This window comes from Carcharodon carcharias, chromosome 5 (assembly GCF_017639515.1).
Source record: "Carcharodon carcharias isolate sCarCar2 chromosome 5, sCarCar2.pri, whole genome shotgun sequence".
Classification (NCBI taxonomy): Eukaryota; Metazoa; Chordata; class Chondrichthyes; order Lamniformes; family Lamnidae; genus Carcharodon; species Carcharodon carcharias.
This window is the reverse complement of record NC_054471.1, coordinates 111,417,293-111,436,776: the sequence shown is the minus strand read 5'-3', so window position 1 is coordinate 111,436,776 and position 19,484 is coordinate 111,417,293. Positions and strand designations below refer to the sequence as shown.

Sequence of the window (19,484 nt, the reverse complement as noted above, 5' to 3'; positions counted from 1 at the left end):
AAACGACCGGCCAATTAGCTTAACATCTGTCATAGGGAAAATGTTAGAAGCCATTATTAAAGAAGCTATAGCAGGGCACTTAGATAAGTTCAAGGTAATTAGGCAGAGTCAACATGTTTTTGTGAAAGGGAAATCATATTTAAACAACGTATTGGAGTTCTTTGAGGAACATGTGCTGTGGATAAAATGGATGTACTGTACTTAGATTTCCAGAAGGCATTTTATAAAGTGAAAACATCAAAGGTTATTGTGGAAAATAAAGGCTCATGGTTTAGGGGGTAACATATTGGCATGAATAGAAGATTGGCTGGCTAACAGGAAAGAGGCATAAATGAGTGTTCTTCTGGTTGGCAGGATGTGACAAGTGGTGTGCCACAGGGATCAGCGCTGGGACCTCAACTGTTTACAATTCATATAAATGACTCGGATGAAGGGTTGGATGGGATAGTTGCCAAATTTGCTGATGACACAAAGATAGGTAGGAAAGTAATTTGTGAAGAGGACATAAGAAGGCTACAAAAATATATGGGTAGGTTAAGTGAATGAGAAAATATCTGGCAAATGGAATATAATGTGGGAAAATGTGGAATTGTCCATTTTGGCAGGAAGAATAAAAGAGAGGTGTATTATCTAAATGATGAGAGGTTTCAGGACTGAGACACATACGGATCTGGGTATCTAAGTGCATGAATCGCAAAAGGCTATTATGCAGGTGTAGCAAGTAATTAGGAAAGCTAATAGAATGTTATCATTTATTGTGAGGAGAATTGAATTCAAAAGTAGGGAGGTTATGCTTCAGTTATACAGAATGCTAGTGAGACCACATCTCGAGTACTGTGTACAGTATTAGTCAACTTAATTAAGGAAGGATGTAAATGTGTTGGAAGCAATTCAGAGAAGGTTTACCAGACCAATACCTGGAATGGGTGGGCTATCTTATGAGGAAAGGCTGGATAGGCTTGGCTTGTATCAGCTGGAATTTAGAAGATTAAGAGGCGATTTGTTGAAACATAAGCTCCTGAGGGAGCTTAACAGGGTGGATGTGGAGAGGATGTTTCCTCTTGTGGGAGAATCTAGAACTAGGGGTCACTGTTTAAAAATAAAGGGTCGCCCATTTAAAGTGGAGATGAGGTGAAACTTTTTCTCTCAGAGGGTCCTGAGTCTTTGGAACTCTTCCTGAAAAGGTGGTGGATGCAGAATCTTTGAATATTTTTAAGGCAGAGCTGGATAGATTCTTGGCCAACAAAGGTGTGATAGGTTATTGGGGGTAGCTGGGATACAGATATGAGGTTACTATCAGGTCAGCCATAAGCTTATTAAATGGTGGAGCAGGCTTGAGGGGCTGAATGACCTACTCCTGCTCCTTGTTAACTGTTTGTATTTGATCGAGTATGGCATCAACGAGCCCTAGCAAAATTGAACTCAATTTGAATCAGGGGGAAATCTTTCCATTTTTTAGAGTCATACCTAGCACAAAGGAAGATAGTTGTGCTTGTTGGAGGTCAGTCATCTCAGTCCAAGGACATAATTGTAGGACTTCCTCAGGGTAATGTCCTAAGCCCAGCCATCTACAACTGCTCCAGTAATGACCTTCTCTCCAGCATAAAGTCAGAATTGGGATATTCACTGGTGATTGCACAATGCTCAACACCATTAGTGACTCCTCAGATACTGATGCAGTCGGTGTCCATTTTCAGCAAGACCTGGATAACAATCAGGTTTGGGCTGACAAGTGGTAAGTAACATTTGCACCACATAAGTGGTAGGCAATGACCATCTCCAACAAGAGAGAATCTAACTATTTCCCTTTGACATTACCATTACCATTGCTGAATTTCCCACTATCAACATCCTGTGGGTTACCATTGACCAGAAACTGAACTAGACTAGCTATATATATACTGTGGCTACAAGAGCAGGTTAGAGGTTGGGAATTCTGCGGTGAGTAACTCACATCCTGAGTCCCTAAAGCCTTTCCACCATCTACAAGGCACAAGTCAATAGTGTGATGGGATACTCTCCACTTACCTGGATGAGTGCAGCTCCAACAACACAAGAAGCTCGACACCATCTACAGCAAAGCAATCTATTTGATTGGCACCTCATCTACGCCACTTCCAACACTCACTCCCTCCACCACCAATGCATAGTGGCAGCAGTGTGTGCCATATACAAGATACACTGCAGCAAGTCATCAAGGCTCATTCGACAGCACCTTCCAAACTTGTGACCTCTACCATCTCAAAGGACAAGGGCGACAGATGCATGGAAAAACTACCACCTGCAAGTTCCTAGCCAAGTTAGGCAATGACCATTTCCAACAAGAGAGAATCTAACCATCACCCCTTGACATTCAATGGCATTACCATCGCTGAATCCCCACTATCAACATTCTGGAGTTTACCAGTGAACAGAAACTGAACTGGACTAGCAATATATATACTATGGCTACAAGAGCAGGTCAGAGGCTAGGAATCCTGTGGCGAGTAGCTCACTTCCTGACTCTCCAAAGCCTGTCCACCATCTACAAGGCACATGTCAGAAGTTTGATGGGTTCGTCTCCACTTGCCTTTGTGAGTGCAGCTGCAACAACACTCAAGAAGCTCGACACCATTCAGGACAAAGCAGCCTGCTTGATTAGCACCCCATCCACAAACATTTACTCCCTCCACCACAGACGTACAGTAGCAGCAGTGTATACCATCTACAAGATGCACTGCAGGAACTCACCAAGCCTCCTTAGGTGGCACCTTCCAAACCCAAAGCCACTACCATCTGCAAGGACAAGGGCAGCAGTTGGATGGGAACACCACCACCTTGGAGTTCCCCTCCAAGTCACTCACCATCCTGACTTGGAAATATATCACCGTTCCTTCACTGTCACTGGGTCAAAACACTGGAACTCCCTCCCTAACAGCACTGTGCGTGTACCTACACCACATGGACTGCAGCAGTTCAAGAAGGGAACTCATCACCACCTTCTCAAGGAAATTAGGGATGGACAACAAATGCTGGTCCAGCCAGCGAAACCCACATTCCATGAATTAATTTTCAAAAAAGCCACACACCATCCTGACCTGGAACTATATTGCCATTCTGCACTGTCACTGGGCCAAACTCCTGAAACTCCCTTCCTAACAGCATTATGAGTGTACCTACATCGCGGTTCAAGAAATCAACTCACCCTGCCTTCTCAGGGCTAATTAGGGATAAATGCTGGCCTAGCTAGTAATGCCCACATCTTATGAATGAATAAATTTTTAAAAAGCACACATAGGGAAAGCAGCTACTACTTTTTGCGAAACATGCATAGAATTCTGTTATTGTTGGGCTGTCTTGGGAAACATTAGCTGTCTTACTCTAATAAGAGATCTGTCTGGAGGCAAAGATCTTTCCTTAAAAGTGCTTATATTTACATAACTAACTATATACTAGATTAGAGAACTTCAGGACAGAGCTACTGCTCCTCTCTTAGGTTCTTCTCACTGATCTCCCTCTGAGCAACATCATTATGACTTCGTTCCTTACGCACATGCTCAGTAGCTATTAGCACAGTGTTAGATTAACCCTTTACTCTCAGGAATAACATTGAGATGACTCGTAGGACCAAGATTCTGGTTTATGGGGCTTTGATCACTCAATGGGGAGATTTTTGACTTGGGGGCAATAGTGTAAATCATTGCAAATGAGGAGAGAGGTGTAACATCTGCCTGACTTAATGCTGTCATTTTTACCCAGTCAAAAATGGCCAGAGTGCTACACTAGATAATTTCCTGTATCCACATTTGCATTGAGGTTTTCCTTGGCATGCTGTGAACTTGGCATGCTGTAATTATACAAATTGACAAATTGGTGGCTTTGTGCCCAAGCTGTGAATATCTTCGCAATTCCTCTGAGAAAAATTTCATATCTTCCAAAGGCATTATCTTTTTCAAATAAGTTTTGATTTCAAGTGCAGGTTTATTTTTAACACTCCATCTAAATTCATTTGATTTTCATTTTATGAAATCTTTTGTCCTGCATACTGGTTTCCAAACTTTACATTTAGAAATTAAATCAAGTTTTTTTTGCTAGAATCCCAAGAACAGAAATGGATTGAGGGATAAAGATAAAATATATTCAATGTCATTTACTATAATTTTTAGTGCTTCACACTTGAGGCCTGAAACAAGGTCCTCCCTTACTCATCTGATCCTATTGTAACCAGCCAGACAATATTACCCCATCCCCTAATTATAGTCAGCCAATCTCCCCCAGTGGGCAAAAGCTGCAGTAAGGGATTGTAAAGCAAAATTGTAATTCTTGTAATTCCTGGCTAAAAACTCTGCAGCACTGAAATTTTAGGCAAAGAGTTTTTTTTTTATTGCTGAAAGAACATCATGACGCATTATCCATCCATAAAGCAACCACCCCCCACCCCCCCAACCACCTCACCCCACCCTGCCACACCACACTGAGTGGCATGCACATAACCCTATTGGCCACTCAGCTGAAGCTCCCTGCCCTGTTCTATACACAGCCATCAGTTGCTCCATTTACTTGTGAACTGTTGCTTCTGTCCTACACAGTGGCCTCAGTTTTTAGTTCACTTGCTTGAATTAGGGATGCTGGGAAAGTGCAGATTGGGAGAAGAGTCCTCATTATTATTATTGGCCTAATTTTTGCAGGATTGGGAAGACATCGCAGACCTTTAAAAATGGTGGGTGGGGCCAATTTTTGCTGATTGTAGGGAAGGGGTTAGGGTGTGGATCACACAAGAGGGAAATCTGAACACAAGGACATTTGAACTAGTTCTGAGTTCAAGCAGACCCCACTTTGGCTGTTACAGGGTCTTAACCCACAATGTGGAAGTCGCAAATTGATGGGGTAGATAAAAATGCTCTTGAAGGCCAGATAAGGTCTGTATACCTGTCATGATCTAAAATGTTTTAAACCCCGTGTTAAACTTTACAAACATAGGCTGCAGCTCTCAGTGAGAGTTTTTGAAAAAAGCACAGACTGCTCGATTGCTTTGATTTACAAGGTAACTGCTGAAGATTAGAAAAAAAAGTATCTGATCATGCAGTCTTACTAGAGGTTTTTATTGACATTTCCCCAATATTATTATGTCAGTATGAATGCTTGGCTGAGTTTAAAAATCTACAATAATTTCAATAGTGGGTTTAGAGCTCACAGTTTGATTGACAATTTGAACAGGATTTGATTTTAAAGGTTTAGCTATCTTTGATGTGGGATCTGAATAGATGTTTATTGCTGAAAAAAGACATGCTGTTGAAGCATTTCACCTTGCACTCATCAGGACAACTGTGGTATGTGAACTTCAGTGCTGGTGTGATGCCAGATATATAAGGCACACATTCCAATGACTGGTGAATTGTATCAAACAGCATGTCTCTTTGGTTGTTTGCAAAAGGCAAAAGACTGACTATACTAAACCATCTCAAACTCATAGTGACCATAGTGTCCAACATTAGATGTGAATTTGCAACTGGACAGCACTTAATAAACAATCTTGATTTTGCTAAGAATTACACTAACAGCCAATTTAAGATTAGTTGAGGCAGTTAAGGCTCACAGTGTGGCTCACTTATGCATGCTAGAAGCTATATATATTCACTCCTTTGCAAGCAGAAAGAGTATGTCAACACATCACACCTCCCTGCAATCCTCCATGAACCCAACCCCATAATTTCCCTCTTGCCATGATTCCTCTGTGGCCTGGATCCAGCAATGATCCTGGACTTTGGGTGGGTGTTGTACCGGTGAAGCTGCTTTTCAATAGGGCTGCCAACCTCTGACTGGCTGACTGCTCTCGATGGACGGGACTTCTGCACCCAGGGTCTTTGATTTCAGAGGAGGCCTGCCACTATCTTGTTAAGTGCCTGAATGTCACTTAATTAGGTGGGCATTCCCCAAAAGAGTGCAGTGCTCTCAAAAGCTCTTCAGCTGGCAGGCAAGACCTCCATCACTTCCATTAAATATTTTCCTACCCATGTGAGTGTTTTTCACTACGTAGTGCGTAGGAGTGAGAGCTGTATTAGATTGTTAGAGCATTTTTCTTTTATCTCCACATGGCACCTGGGGTCTGCCAACAGTGGACACTGGGTGAGCGGCAATTGAGTTTGCATGGCGAGTATGAGGGGACATGAGGTATGAAGGTGGGGGCATGGATGGGACATGAGTTGGCATTAAGTTGCATGGCGTGTATGGGGAGGCATGTTGGGTGGGTGGCACGGGTTGGCATTGCATTGGCATAAAGGTTATGTGGGGATGGGCGGGGTGGTGGGGGGCTGTGAAGAACAAAGGCTTGGGGGCCTAACAGCTTCTGAAATAACTGGGATGAAGCCCCAGAGAACTGCAGCGGGATTTCTAACCACCCTGCCTCAGCACTCACCGCCTCCGTGGCTGTTTACCTCCAGGGTCAGCGGCTCCAATTCCATCCTGCACCCATCCCCTAGGCTGAAAAATCATATGAATCAGGGTATCTTTTAATGAGGCTGGTCAGGTGGGTAAGGAAATTTCCCAGTGAAAGCTACCCATCTCAATAATCAAAATCTGACTCTTTATGTTTTCCTATTGGTTACTGAAGGTGCAATGTCAGGGGAACATCCTCTCTATATATTTTTCCTGTTGTAACTATCAGGAATTTCTTTGCCTTCATCCCTGCTTTCACCCCCACACTTTCCACTACACCTTCCCTCTCCTCTGCCAGAAACTCTGACAATCAGCAATAACGTCCCCCATCCCCATGCTCCTTCCCTCCAATCAAGATAAGAATGTCCGACTTCAAAATGGTTACTCCTGCACATATTGATTCAAGTATCACTCCTCATTAATTTCACAACATCCAAGAAATACAATTGGGCTTGACTCCTCATGTGAAGCTCCATGAGTGTTTGACTGATTATACATACAGTGGTTAAAGTCGCTTGACTTAAATATATTTCCAAATGATCAAATAAAATCACAATATGAGAGGCAAACTAGATTTCCAATGATGCACTTCTTGCTATTGCATGGCATTGTGGTAAGGCAGCTTCTTGCACTAATACATCTTTTATTTACAGCTATTGTTGGTTCATTATTAATTTAGAACATATTTGAATGTGTTATTCAACGGCTTTTTAATGTTTAGCAAGATCAACCTAATAAGATTTAGCAGATTATTGAACTGGTGAAAATATCCCATTCACTGTCACAACAATTCTCTGTGGTATCAAGGGAATCAAAAAATCCCAATGAGGTTTAATTATCTGTCCCTGCTGCAGCTATGCAGGTAAATAACATTATAAGATACTTCCAAGAGCTGGTTACTAAACATTTCTGTCACTGTTCATTAATTGTTCTTCAGATAAAGGTGAAAGCTATTTCAGAGAGCCTTTTTGTTATTCATTGTTGTTGAGCACATCACCTGGATACCAGGACTGTTGAATTTGTATCTGAAAAATCCATTAAATTTGTCAGAATAAGTTATAGGGAAAATGATCTTTCCAACAACTGGAAAATAAACAATTGTAGGTGAATTTCTTAGTCATGGTTTGTTTTGCAAATAACAGTAACTGGCTTGACAAATAAGATTGAACCATTTGCTTTAAGCTCTAAAACCTACATCCAACCCATGCACCAATCAATCAGAGATTTTACATCATAAGAAAAATGCAGTGAAAAGCAAAAAGGCGACTGGATAGAGAAACCAAGCAACAAGCTTGGCTTGACTGGGAACAAATATTCACCATTATTGGATCTTTACAAAAGGGCTGGGAAATTGGGGAAGTAGCATTATGAATAAAAAACACAATTACAATAGAAAGCAGGGATTTCAGTAAGGGGGACCGGGCAATAGAAACCTGATGGGGTGCTACAGGATACAAGACTCTGCTGGGAGTTGTCTACATGTTTGCCAACCATAGTAGTGAAGTGGGGGAGCAGCGGGGTGGGGGGGGGGTGGGGGGGTGGCGGATGTACTAACACGGAGATGGAAAAGCCTGTAGCTATACAATGTGGTTATAATGAAAGATTTTAATTTCCACATAGGCTGTAGGATAACATTTATTTGGAACAATTTTCTAGAACATTAGCCCACAATTTTCAGAAGTAGGACATCTTGCAGCATGCCCCGTCAGACACTTTCCTTCACCCTTTAGTTCAGAGGTTTTACGTGTATACATTGCTGAAGTGTGAGATGATAATGGCACACAAAGGCAGGGGGGCATCTGGGACCTGGATGAACCACAAGACCAAGGTTCTGTCTCCTTGAGATTTAAAAATTGAGAAAGAAACAAAAGAAACAGAAAAAGGACTGAGAGTAAGATGACAGGGACTGCAATGGTTCAAGAAGGCAACGCATTACCAACTTCTCAGGGGCAATTGGGGATGGGCAATAAATGCTGTCCAGAAATTTTTGGCGATTTACATTTCATGGCGTATGTCTTCCTCGTCACAAATTGTTGGATGATTTACACTTTAATAATACAAGAGCAATTAAGCTCACCGTTACTTTACAAACACATACTGGCCCACATCATTCAGAACATGTCACGCAAGATTTAGTGATAAGTAACAAATTAAAATTAGAAAACAATTTGACAAGGGAGCATCTTGTGAATAGTGACCATAATACGATTTAATTTGATATTATGTTTGAGAAGAAGAGGGAGTCAGAGGTCAAGAGTTAAATGTAAATAAATCAAACTTCAAAGGGATGAGAAATAAATTGATTACAGTAAACTCAGTTGAAGTGTTAATGGGTAAACCTACAGAAAAACAGCGAGAAGTGATAATATGTATGATATTATACTTAAGTTTATATGGCACATTTAATGCAATAAAACATCTCAAGGTGCTTCAAAGGAGCACTATAAAACAAAATGTGACACCGAAACACTTAAGGAGATATTCGGTCAGATGACCAAAGATTCAGTCAAAGAGGTAAGTTTTAAGGAGCTTATTAAAGGAAAAAAGTGAGGTAGAAAGGCAGAGAGATTTAAGGAGTGAATTCCAAAACTAAGGGTCTAGGAAATGAAGGCATGGCCACAAATGGTGGAGTGATTAAAATCAGTGATGTTGAAGAGGCCAGAATTAGAGGAATGCAAGTATCTTGAAGGATTGTGGGGTTGGAAGAATTTACAGAAATAGGGATGGCTGAGGCCAAGGAGGGAGTTAAAAACAAGGACAAGAGCTTTAAAATCAAAATGTTGCTTGACCAGGAGTTAATGTAAGTCAGCAAGTACAGGGGTGATGGGTCAAGAGGACAGGGTGCAAGTTAAGACATGGACAGTACAGTTTTAATGACCTCAGATTTATAAAAGGTAGAATGCAGGAGACCAGCCGGGAGTGCATTGGGATAGTCAAGTCTAGAGGTAACAAAGACATGAGTGAGAGTTTCAGCAGCACATGATGCTACGAATGCAATGCTTTTGGTTCTGTTTTGAACTGATCTTTAATTCAAGGTAAAATGAGAGAATGGAAAGAGACATGTGAACTTCTACTGGCTCTGCCCAACAATAAGCCTGTGTGGCCTGGTTACCTAGGGGATGGGGTCCCAGATCAAGTGTGATTACAATCCACTTGTCAGGTTTAACACCTGAAAACAAAGGACAGAGCAGATGGCTTTGCCAAGATTATATTTACAGGCTACAGGCAATCTAATTTTAAAATTCTGCACAGTGAGAGAGAGAGACAGGGAAAACAGCAGCCATTGTGGACAGCAGGGGAAAAGGATGTTCTTTGCTGGCTACCAGGCAGAATGCTGATAGGAGTACATCCTGTGGTCGAAGATATGAACCTGCAGAGATTTAAGGACATTGGGAGATTCTCCTTGGCAAGTCCAGGAGAAGGAATGAATGAAGTGATACTTGCTGCTATAAGTTAATTCGGATATTCTCAGAAGACTGAGGGAAACAACTTTCAACTTACAACTCAGTGAAATAGAGAGAAGTGGGCATATTGGAATCTGGGAGTAACTTTGGACTGATTCCTGTAAAGACTATAATTCCACAGTGTGGCACAATATATAAATGTGGTGTGGTCGTGTTCCGGAACTGATAAGGGATATCTCTTCTGTAATTTAGAGTGTTAATTGCCTAGCAGGTAGTGTTTAGATGATGATTTTAGTTTGTTTGCTATAGTAAAAGTCTTAAAGCTTGAAATCTTGTCATGTGATTCCTTTACATCGGTCACTGGGAAGTCAAGTTTATTTTTAAGAGTTATCGGTGTCTACGGGGATCATAAGAATGAGTTAAGACAGAAGCGATCTTATGGAGATGAAAATAGATGATCTTAGTGATGGTACAAATGTGAGGTGGGAAACTAACCTCGGGGTCAAATATGACACTAAGGTCGGGAACAGATTGGTTTAGTTTTACACTGTTACCAGGGAGGGGGATGGAGTCAGTAGCTAGGGAACTGAATTTGGAATGAGGGCCGAAAACAATGGCTTTGACCTTCCCAATATTTAGTTGGAGGAGATTTCTGCCTATTCAATACCGTATGTTGGGTAAGCAGCCTGATAATTTAGCAATAGTGGAGAAGTTGAGAAAGGTGGTGATGAGATAGAGCTGGGTGTCACCAACTACATCAGGTAACAAGCACCCCATGACATTCAGTGACATTAGCATCACTGAATCCCCCACTATCAACATACTGGTGGTGGTGGGAGTGGATGTTGGGTGTGGTGGATGGGGTGCCAGTCAAGTGGGCTGCTTTGTCCTGGATAATGTCAACCTTCTTGCGTGTTGATAGAGCTACTCTCATCCAGGCAAGTAGAGAGTATTCCATCACACTCTTGACTTGTGCCTCGTGGAGGGCGGAAAGGCTTTGGGGAGTCAGTGGGTAGGTTACTCACCGCATGATTCCTAGCTTCTGACCTGCACTTGTAGCCACAGTATTTATATGGCTAGTCCAGTTCAGTTTCTGGTTAATGGTAACTCCCAGGATGTTGATAGTGGGGGTTTCAGTGATGGTAATGTCATTGAACGTCATGGGGAGATGGTTGGATTCTCTCTTGTTGGAGAGGGTCATTGCCTGGCACATGTGTGGCGCAAATGTTATTTGCCATTTATAGCCCAAGCCTGAATGTTGTTTAGGTATTGCTGCATATGGACACGCACTGCTTCAGTACCTGAGAGCAGTCCTACCCAGCTGGCTGACAGTGGAGGGGTGTTTCTGAGGATAGAATGGACAAAGTTCTGTCGATTCTGGAATTGTGGCTTTGGATTGAAAACTCAGTGCATTATGTAAGGAAGGTGCATCAGCTCTATGGGATTCCATTAAACTGCATTCAAATGAAAATAGTTACATTGTGTTTCAAGAAGAAAATAAGAGAGCAAGATGAAACATCAGAAGATGTGCAATCCAGAATATTTGACACTCTGCAAATGTACATAAGGCTCAGTTTAATGAGCGTACCAGATATCAATCAGTAATCAGATATCTCACTTGAATTTTCCCCTGATGAGTTGGGGGTTGCTGAAGCCAGTTGATTTAACCATGCTGCTGCCTCAGCCTCGTTAAAGTAACACAGCACAGAACAAGCCCAAGAATTTCTGTGGTGTATGCTCAGGCACACACAGGGCAGTGTTCAATAGCTGATCGCTGTGGATAGCTTTTATTGTTATTTACTTACATTTTTTAAAATGGCACTTTCTGAAAGATTTTATTACAAGATCGATGCTGTAAACCAAATTAGACACTAAATCCAAATGGAACTGCTAGGTACAGAGCAGTGATATTTTCCATTTGTCCCTGCAGCTTCTCTTGAATTTACGAATGCCCTTGCTCCGGTCACAGGTAGATTGAGTTTCACTACTGCGGTGTTGAGCATCTTGTGATAATGAAGGACCTCACCTTGGTGGGACAATCTACACGAGCACTTTGCCTAAACAAGGAGCAGGAATGAAGTAATGAAGTGTGACAAAGACCAAAGTTTGCCAGCCTGCTCTCTTCGACCTTAGAAATGGAACTGAGGGATTCTAAGGTAAAATGGATATTAAAATACCAATCAACTGCCAGCATACATGCCAGCTGCAGGACTCAATGACTTCCATCCTGAAGGAGGTGCAGATGACCAATATAATCTAAGAAGCCAGCAAAGTCATTCCAAAGCAGGGCTATCATTCTGGGTAAACTCTTTCAAAAAAACTACACCTAGTAGCAAACTCAGGTGTTGATGTTTTTTAAATGAGTCAGGGGGAACGTATTTAATTAGTACATATAATAAATGTCCATTTGAAAATAAGTACTGCAAAACCTTGTCCGCTTTCATAAGTGATATATGGGCTCAGTCCTGAATTTTACCCTTGGTGTGCGCGTGTGATCGGTGTGCCTGGAAGTGGCCAGGACATAGGCCCCCGCTCGCAATTGGCCCATGATCGCGATTTTACACTGCCTCACCAATGAAGGCCAGCCCAGCATCAAACACGACTTCCCAATGGCTGGGAATGGCCAGTTGGAGGTGGGTGTGGGGGCCTGTTGGGCGCCAGATCCAATGGCAACCAGGCAGGCGGTTTAAAAATGGCCCAGGGAGCCCATGGAAGGCTGCCAGGGAAGGACATATCTTCTGCTTTCTGGAGAGTAAAGCTACGGCCTTAACAATGGATGGAGACGTCAGGCAGCAGGGCAGTTCGGATGGCCCCTCAGCCCCCCAATTTACAGACGAGTGCCTTGTGGTGCTACTACAAGAGGTGTTTGCCAGGAGGCAGAGAGTGCCCAGGGATTTGGCAGTCAGAGGATCATGCTGAGTCGAAGGCTGATGATGGGCCTCTGGAATCGTCCACTAGGCGGCAGGTGCTGGATGTCCGGCAAGATGTGAGGGAGGATCTAGCGGAGACCCATGAGGGTGTGCGTGCCATGATATCTGTTGTGGAGGAGTCTATGTGGAGCATAAGCACTGCATTGACCCTCATGGCTGAGTGCACTGCCTCCTCCATTGAGACAGTGGTGACTCTCATGGAGAGGCAGCTCCAGGAACAGAATCGGGGTTCCTGGGGATACACTCAGACCTGCAAGCCCTCGCACAGGCAATGCCTTCAGATGGTCAGTGACAGTGATGGAGATGGATGAGGTACCAGGATCCCAGTAAGGTGCCCGTCCATCAATGGTGAGCAGGGATGTCCAAAGTGACCTCACGTTGGTATACAAGCTGCGTCTCATCTCTGTGGACTCCTGTCAGGGTGCATTGGATGATGGCAGCAGATTCTCCGCCCCTCTGCCAGTGACCGTGGCATCTGAGGAGGCTGCGAATACTAGGGGGATGGCAGCGTGGCACTGACTGCTTCCTCCAAGGCGGGGCTAGCACAGGCTCCATGTCATCAAGGCCAACAAGACAGCAGAGTCAGCAGGCTCTCTCCAATGCTGATGCCAGCGAGGGGAGGGGGAGTGGCACCAAGATGTAGTCTCATAAACCTAAGTTTAAGGCACCATGAGCATGAGAGGGACTGTTCATGGGTGATCTTCTGTTTTACAATGTTTTGTTTATGTGTACTGGTGTGGAAATGAACCTCAGAGATGGTGATGTTAATTTGTTTTGATTGTGAAAATTACATCAATTTTGCTTTTGTAGTGATGGTCTGAGTATGCTTCACCTTTTTTTTGGTGCAAGGCATGCCAGTATGTTACACTGGACGTGAGTGGCTCTAAGCTTTATTGTGCAGGTACTGAATGGACTTTGGGTTCAAATGAAAGGGTCATTTCAGACATCCAAGGAGGTGGGAGCCCTGGCATGAGGTAGGAGCAGTTCTTTGGCAGCCTAGCTGAAGGAGCGTTGGATCAAGGTGTCTCTGCCGCAATGAAGGATACAAAGGTCTGCCTCCACACCCTCAGCATTCTCCACACCGTGCTCCTCTTCTGACTCACTACTGGATTCATTGCGTATCAGCATCATCTTCCTCCGGTGGGTAACCCCTTGTTAGTGCCAGATTGTGGAGAGCAGAGCATGCAACCACTATCAGTGACACTCACTCCGGGGGGCAGTTCTGCCCCTGAACGGTCCAGGCATCGGAAGCATATCTTCAGAAGACTTATAGTCCTCTATCACTGCCCTTGTGGAGGAATGACTTCCATTATAATGCTGCTCTGCCTCTGTTCTTGGGTGGCAGAGAGTTGTCATAAGCCATCTTTTCAACGGATAGCCCTGGTCACCCAGCAGCCATCCATCCAGTCAGGCTGGAGCACTGAATAGCCTCAGCACCTGGGAGTGTCTCAGGATGTAAGCGTCATGGGAGCTGCTGGGGTACCTTGCACAGACCTGCAGAAACTGCTTTTTGTGGTCACAAACTACCTGGAATCACTTTGAGTGGAATCCCTTCCTGTTGACGAAGGCACCCGGCTCTTCCGCTGGTGCCTTGGTGGCCACATGTGTGCAGTCGGTTGAATACCGGGTGCGGGGGAACCCAGCAATCGCTTCAAAGCCTCTGGCTCACTCAGCCCGGCTGGCCTCGTTCATACGGAAATGAATAAATGTCATTACCAGCCTGAACAGAACTTCTGTCACCAGCTTGACACAACTGTGGACAGCTGATTGGGAGGCTCCGCAAATTTCCCCCACTGAGCCCTGAAAAGAGCTGGACGCATAGAAGCTGAGGGCCACTGTGATCTTCACAGCCTCTGGCATTGGGTGTCCGCCCATATAGTTGAAGGTGACCTCAGGCCCAATGATATGACAAATGGAGGTCACTGTCTCTCTGAAGACGTGGAGTCTCCTTTGGCATTGAACCTTGGACATATTGAGGTAACCTTATTACTGCCTGTAAACCCTGGCAGCAGAATAGTGGCATCTTCAGTGGTCCTTTCTGCCTTGGGCTACCTGCTGGGCCTGTCCCTCTTGTGCCTGTGCCTGTCTTCCCACAGGTCGCTCCCCTGGAAACTGCATTGGGACACCTAGCCTCCTCTCCCTTCTTCCCCCTTCTTTCTCCTCAGAAGAAATGCCTCCAGCAGAGACCACAATCCCCATTATAAGGGTAAGGGAAGGCTGTCTGATACCTGGAAGGGTCCACACGGTCAAAATCCTCCAGGGGCCTTGGAGTCACCAATGAGTCCTGAAATGAAGCCTAGAAATGCTAAGAATGAAGCTCAGAACTGAGATGAAGCTGCTAAGTACTGACAAGCCAACAGCAGCAAACTATCTCCTGAACTCCCTACTACTCACACTGGCAATGCTGCTGATCCTTTTTTTTCCACCCTTGGATAAGATTTTGCAAAATCTGGGCTGCCTGCCTGTTTTGCCCATGCGACAAGTGCAAAATCGCACGGGCAAGGCAAAATCTCGATCAATTGGCTTTTTAATGGCCTTAAGTGGCCTTTTAATTGATTTGGGCACAGCTCCGACACTCGCGTGCACCCGCCGACCTAAAGTTTGGGCCCATGCGGACGATGTCGGACGTTTGCCCAACGACTTCTCGCGCTATTTTACACCCAATTGGCTCGGGCACGAGGCATAAAATTCTGCCCATAGAATCAATGGCATTTCCAGAATCATATTAATTATTTCAGAAAACCATCTGATTTAAAAAAAACTCTATCTGTTGCATTTAGTCATATTCAGGGTAATTAGGAGGAATTTAATCTGGGCTCTTTATTAAATCAGCTAAAACATCACATTAAATCTCCCAGGCAAAAGGGTCTGTAACTAAGATTATAACTGAGAATGCCAGAATTGATTGACAGCTGCAGCCTTGCAATTCAAACCTGTGACTTTTGATTTATAGTGTATTGTATCCAAGGGCCCTGTTGTTAACCATATACTTTGAAGATTCAAGGTACAGCTCTTGTCTAGACTGCATATTAAAGCACAGCTATACTCTTAACTCTGATAATTCATTCCCAAACTGCACTTTGCTTTACTATTGTTTTGAATCAGTAAAGTTTGAAGCAAATGTTTCATGTGCATTGAACAAGCTAATGTTTATTTTCCACCAGATTTTGTAATCATTCAAATATTTGTGTGATGGCAACAGTTGAAACAAAGGCCAACTGGGAACAACATTGTGGGTGTGCACATGTCCTGTAGCTGAGGAAGGTAAAGAAGAGAGCTGCTTTCATAAAAATCTACAAAATAACTTTCTGCCAATCCAAAAGAGCCAATTGAGAACAGGGGTAACAAAATCTCCAACTGCCTTCTTATAACAAATCAGCAATTTCAGAAATCAGCAAATCAGAAAACCTTTCCAAAACCTTTTACTATCAGATATCCTGGCTTAATTCCACAAAAATGCATGTGCAGGTATTTGCAATGATGGTATGAATAACATCTGAGCTTTTTCATAAACCTTTGAAAGCTGGACTGTTAGGATGGTCTCTTATGTAAAACTAATATCATGGTACAGAGTGTTACACTACTTGGCACAAAGCAAGAGTAAATAATCAATTAGTCGATCTCACCTTTGTTTGAGCTATTTGAAGGCACCCAATCAGTTTCCTTTAGGGTTCTGAATTGGACACGCTTGCTTGCCCGACTTTCCCCATTCAGGCCAATGGATTGAACTTGAATCACATATTCCGTGTCTTCCTCTAAATCCCACAGCACGCACGCTCGATTTGTCGTATTCACTTCACGGATAGACCTTTGCATCTGACCATCTTTCCTCTGCATGAAACAGTACATTGAAAAATTAGCTAATGATAAATAAATGGTATTGATTAAAGTTCAGCTCATAATTCATAGATAAAGTGTGCTGTTATCTCGTCAGTATATAATTTACTAAAACTATAGCAGTTCCAGAGTAGGATTTGCCAAATATTGCTCTTTACCATTTTTTTTCTACAAGGGAAACAGTTTTATTTTAAGGGTCACTTAGAGGTCTAGAATCCCAGATCAAGTCCAATCATAAGAAATTAACCAAGTGATTAATTTCAAATCAACCTGAGTTTCAACCATAATGAATGCTCCATTATTTAAGAAGTAAAGGAGCAATAAAGCAGGGTCTACAAATTGAGGAGAGGCCATTTTTGGGTGCATGGGAGGACTGCAGGTAAAATCCCTGCATCTGAATGACAAGGCTTAAGACACCCTGAATATTGGCCCGAGGGCCTCATTTACACAAGGCAGTTGAGTTGCGGAGTGTCCCAGACAGCTTGCCCAACACAACGTATTTGAAGATCAGACACTGCAATGTTATTAGCAGCCCTCAGGCACATGAGGAAGGGAGAATACATGTCAGGTGGTAGCAGGGGCAGGAATGAGGTGACTGTTAGTGATAGGGAAACCAGCAACTGCTCAGGCAGTGTTCAATTTTCTGTCAATGTGGGTTTAATAAGACCATTTCTGCTGCTCTGGTTCCACATTTGGACAAATACATTTTAGAAATGTACTTTCTTTGGTTGTGGCTGGCTTTCCTGCCACCTGTTGCCTCAGGACAAACCAAACTTCCAACAGGTGTCTCCATCAATTCAAGAGGGCATTTTTTTTTTATTCATTCACATAGAGATATGGGTATCAACAGCTGGTCAGCATTAATTGCCCATCCCTAGTTGCCTTTGAGAAGGTGGTAGTGAGCTGCCTTCTTAAACCACTGCAGTTCATGTGGTGTGCTGTTAGGAAGGGATTTCGACCTAGCAACAGTGAAGGAACGGCGATATATATGGTAAGTGACATGGAGAGGAACTTCCACGTGGCGGTGTTCCCATCTATCTGCTTCCCTTGTCCTTCTAGATGGTAGTGGTGCTGGGTTTTGAAGGTGCTGCCTAAGGGGCCTTGGTGAATTTCTGCAGTGCATCTTGTAGATGGTACACACTGCTGCTACTCTGCGTCGGTGGTGGAGAGAGTGAATGTTTGTGGATGTTGCCAATCAAATGGGCTGCTTTGTTCTGGATGGTGTCAAGCTTCTTGAGCATTGTGGAAGCTGCACTCATCCAGCAAGTGGGGAGTATTCCATCACACTCCTGACTTGTGCCTTATAGATAGTGGATAGGATTTGGGGAGTCAGGAGGTGAGTTACTTGTCGCAGGATTCCTAGCCTCTGACCTGCTCTTGTGGCCACAGTATTTATATGACTAGTCCAGTTCAGTTTCTGGTCAATGGTAAACCAAAGTATGTTGATAGTGGGGGATTCAGTGATGGTAATGCCATTGAACGTCAAAGGGCGATGGTAAGATTCTCTCTTGTTGGTCATTGCCTAGCACTTGTGTGGCAAGCATGTTATTTGCCACTTGTCAGCCCAAGGTCTTGATGCATTTGGACATGTACTGCTTCAGTATTTGCAGAATCATGAATGATGGTGAACATTATGCAATCATCAGCGAACATTCCCACTTCTGACCTTATGATGAAAGGAAGGTCATTGATGAAACAGCTGAAGATGGTTGGGCCGAGAATATGACCCTGAGGAACTCCTGCAGTGATGTCCTGGAGCTGAGATGATTGACCTCCAACAACCACAACCATCTTCCTTTGTGCAAGGTATGACTCCAACCAGTGGAGAGATTTTTCCCCTGATTCCCATTGCATTCAGTTTTGCTAGGGCTCCTTGATGTCACACACAGTCAAATGTAGCCTTGGTGTCAAGGGCCGTCACTCTCCCCTCATCTCGGGAGTTCAGCTCTTTTGTACATGATTGAACCAAGACTATGATGAGGTCAGGAGCTGAATGACCCTGACAGAACCCAAACTGGGCATCAGAGAGTAGGTTATTGTGAAGCAGTGCTGCTTGATCACACTGTTGAGGGCCCCTTTCATTACTTTACTGATGATCGAGAGTAAACTGATGGGGCAGTAACTGGCCAGGTTGGATTTGTCCTGCTTTTTGTGTACAGGACATACCTGGGCAATTTTCCACAAAGCTGGGTAGATGCCAGTGTTGTAACTGTACTGGAACATCTTGGCTAGGGGCGCAGCAAGTTCTGGAGCACAAGTCTTCAGTACTATTGCCAGAATGTTGTCAGGGCACATCAGTGCCTTCAGCTGTTTCTTGATATCACGTGGAGTGAATTGAATTGCTTGAAGACAGGCATCTGTGATGCTGGGGACCTCTGGGGGAGGGTGAGATGATCATTCACTCGGCACTTCTGGCTGAAGATTGTAGCAAATACTTCAGCCTAATGTCTTACACTGATGTGCTGGGCTCCCCGTCATCGAGGATGGGGATATTTGAGAAGCCTCATTCTCCAGTGAGTTGTTTAATTGTCCACCACCATTCACGACTGGATGTGGCAGGACTGCAGAGCTTAGATCTGATCCGTTGGTTGTGGGATCACTTAGCTCTATCACTTGCTGTTTATGCTGTTTAACATGCAAGTAGTCCTGTGTTATAGCTTCACCAGGTTGACACCTCATTTTTAGGTATGCCTGGAGCTACTCCTGGCATGCCCTCCTGCACTCTTCATTGAACCAGGATTGATCCCCTGGCTTGATGGCAATGGTAGAGTGGGGGATATACGGGGTCATGAGGTTACAGATTGTGTTTGAGTACAATTTTGCTGCTGTTGATGGCCCACAGCACCTCATGGGTGTCCAGTCTTGAGTTGCTAGATCTGTTCAAAATCTATCCCATTTA

General features: G+C 43.8%; 1 protein-coding gene across 6 annotated transcripts in view; it reads right to left on the bottom strand.

Moving 5' to 3' along the window:
* LOC121277978 (fibronectin type III domain-containing protein 5-like) overlaps positions 1-19,484 on the bottom strand; it is a 288,355-nt gene that overhangs the window by 159,309 nt on the left and 109,562 nt on the right. For all 6 annotated transcript variants that reach the window (XM_041187933.1, XM_041187935.1, XM_041187932.1 and 3 more), the window contains exon 3: positions 16,375-16,579. In XM_041187933.1, coding sequence (XP_041043867.1) covers positions 16,375-16,579 — 205 coding nt within the window. The remainder of the gene's footprint in view (positions 1-16,374; positions 16,580-19,484) is intronic.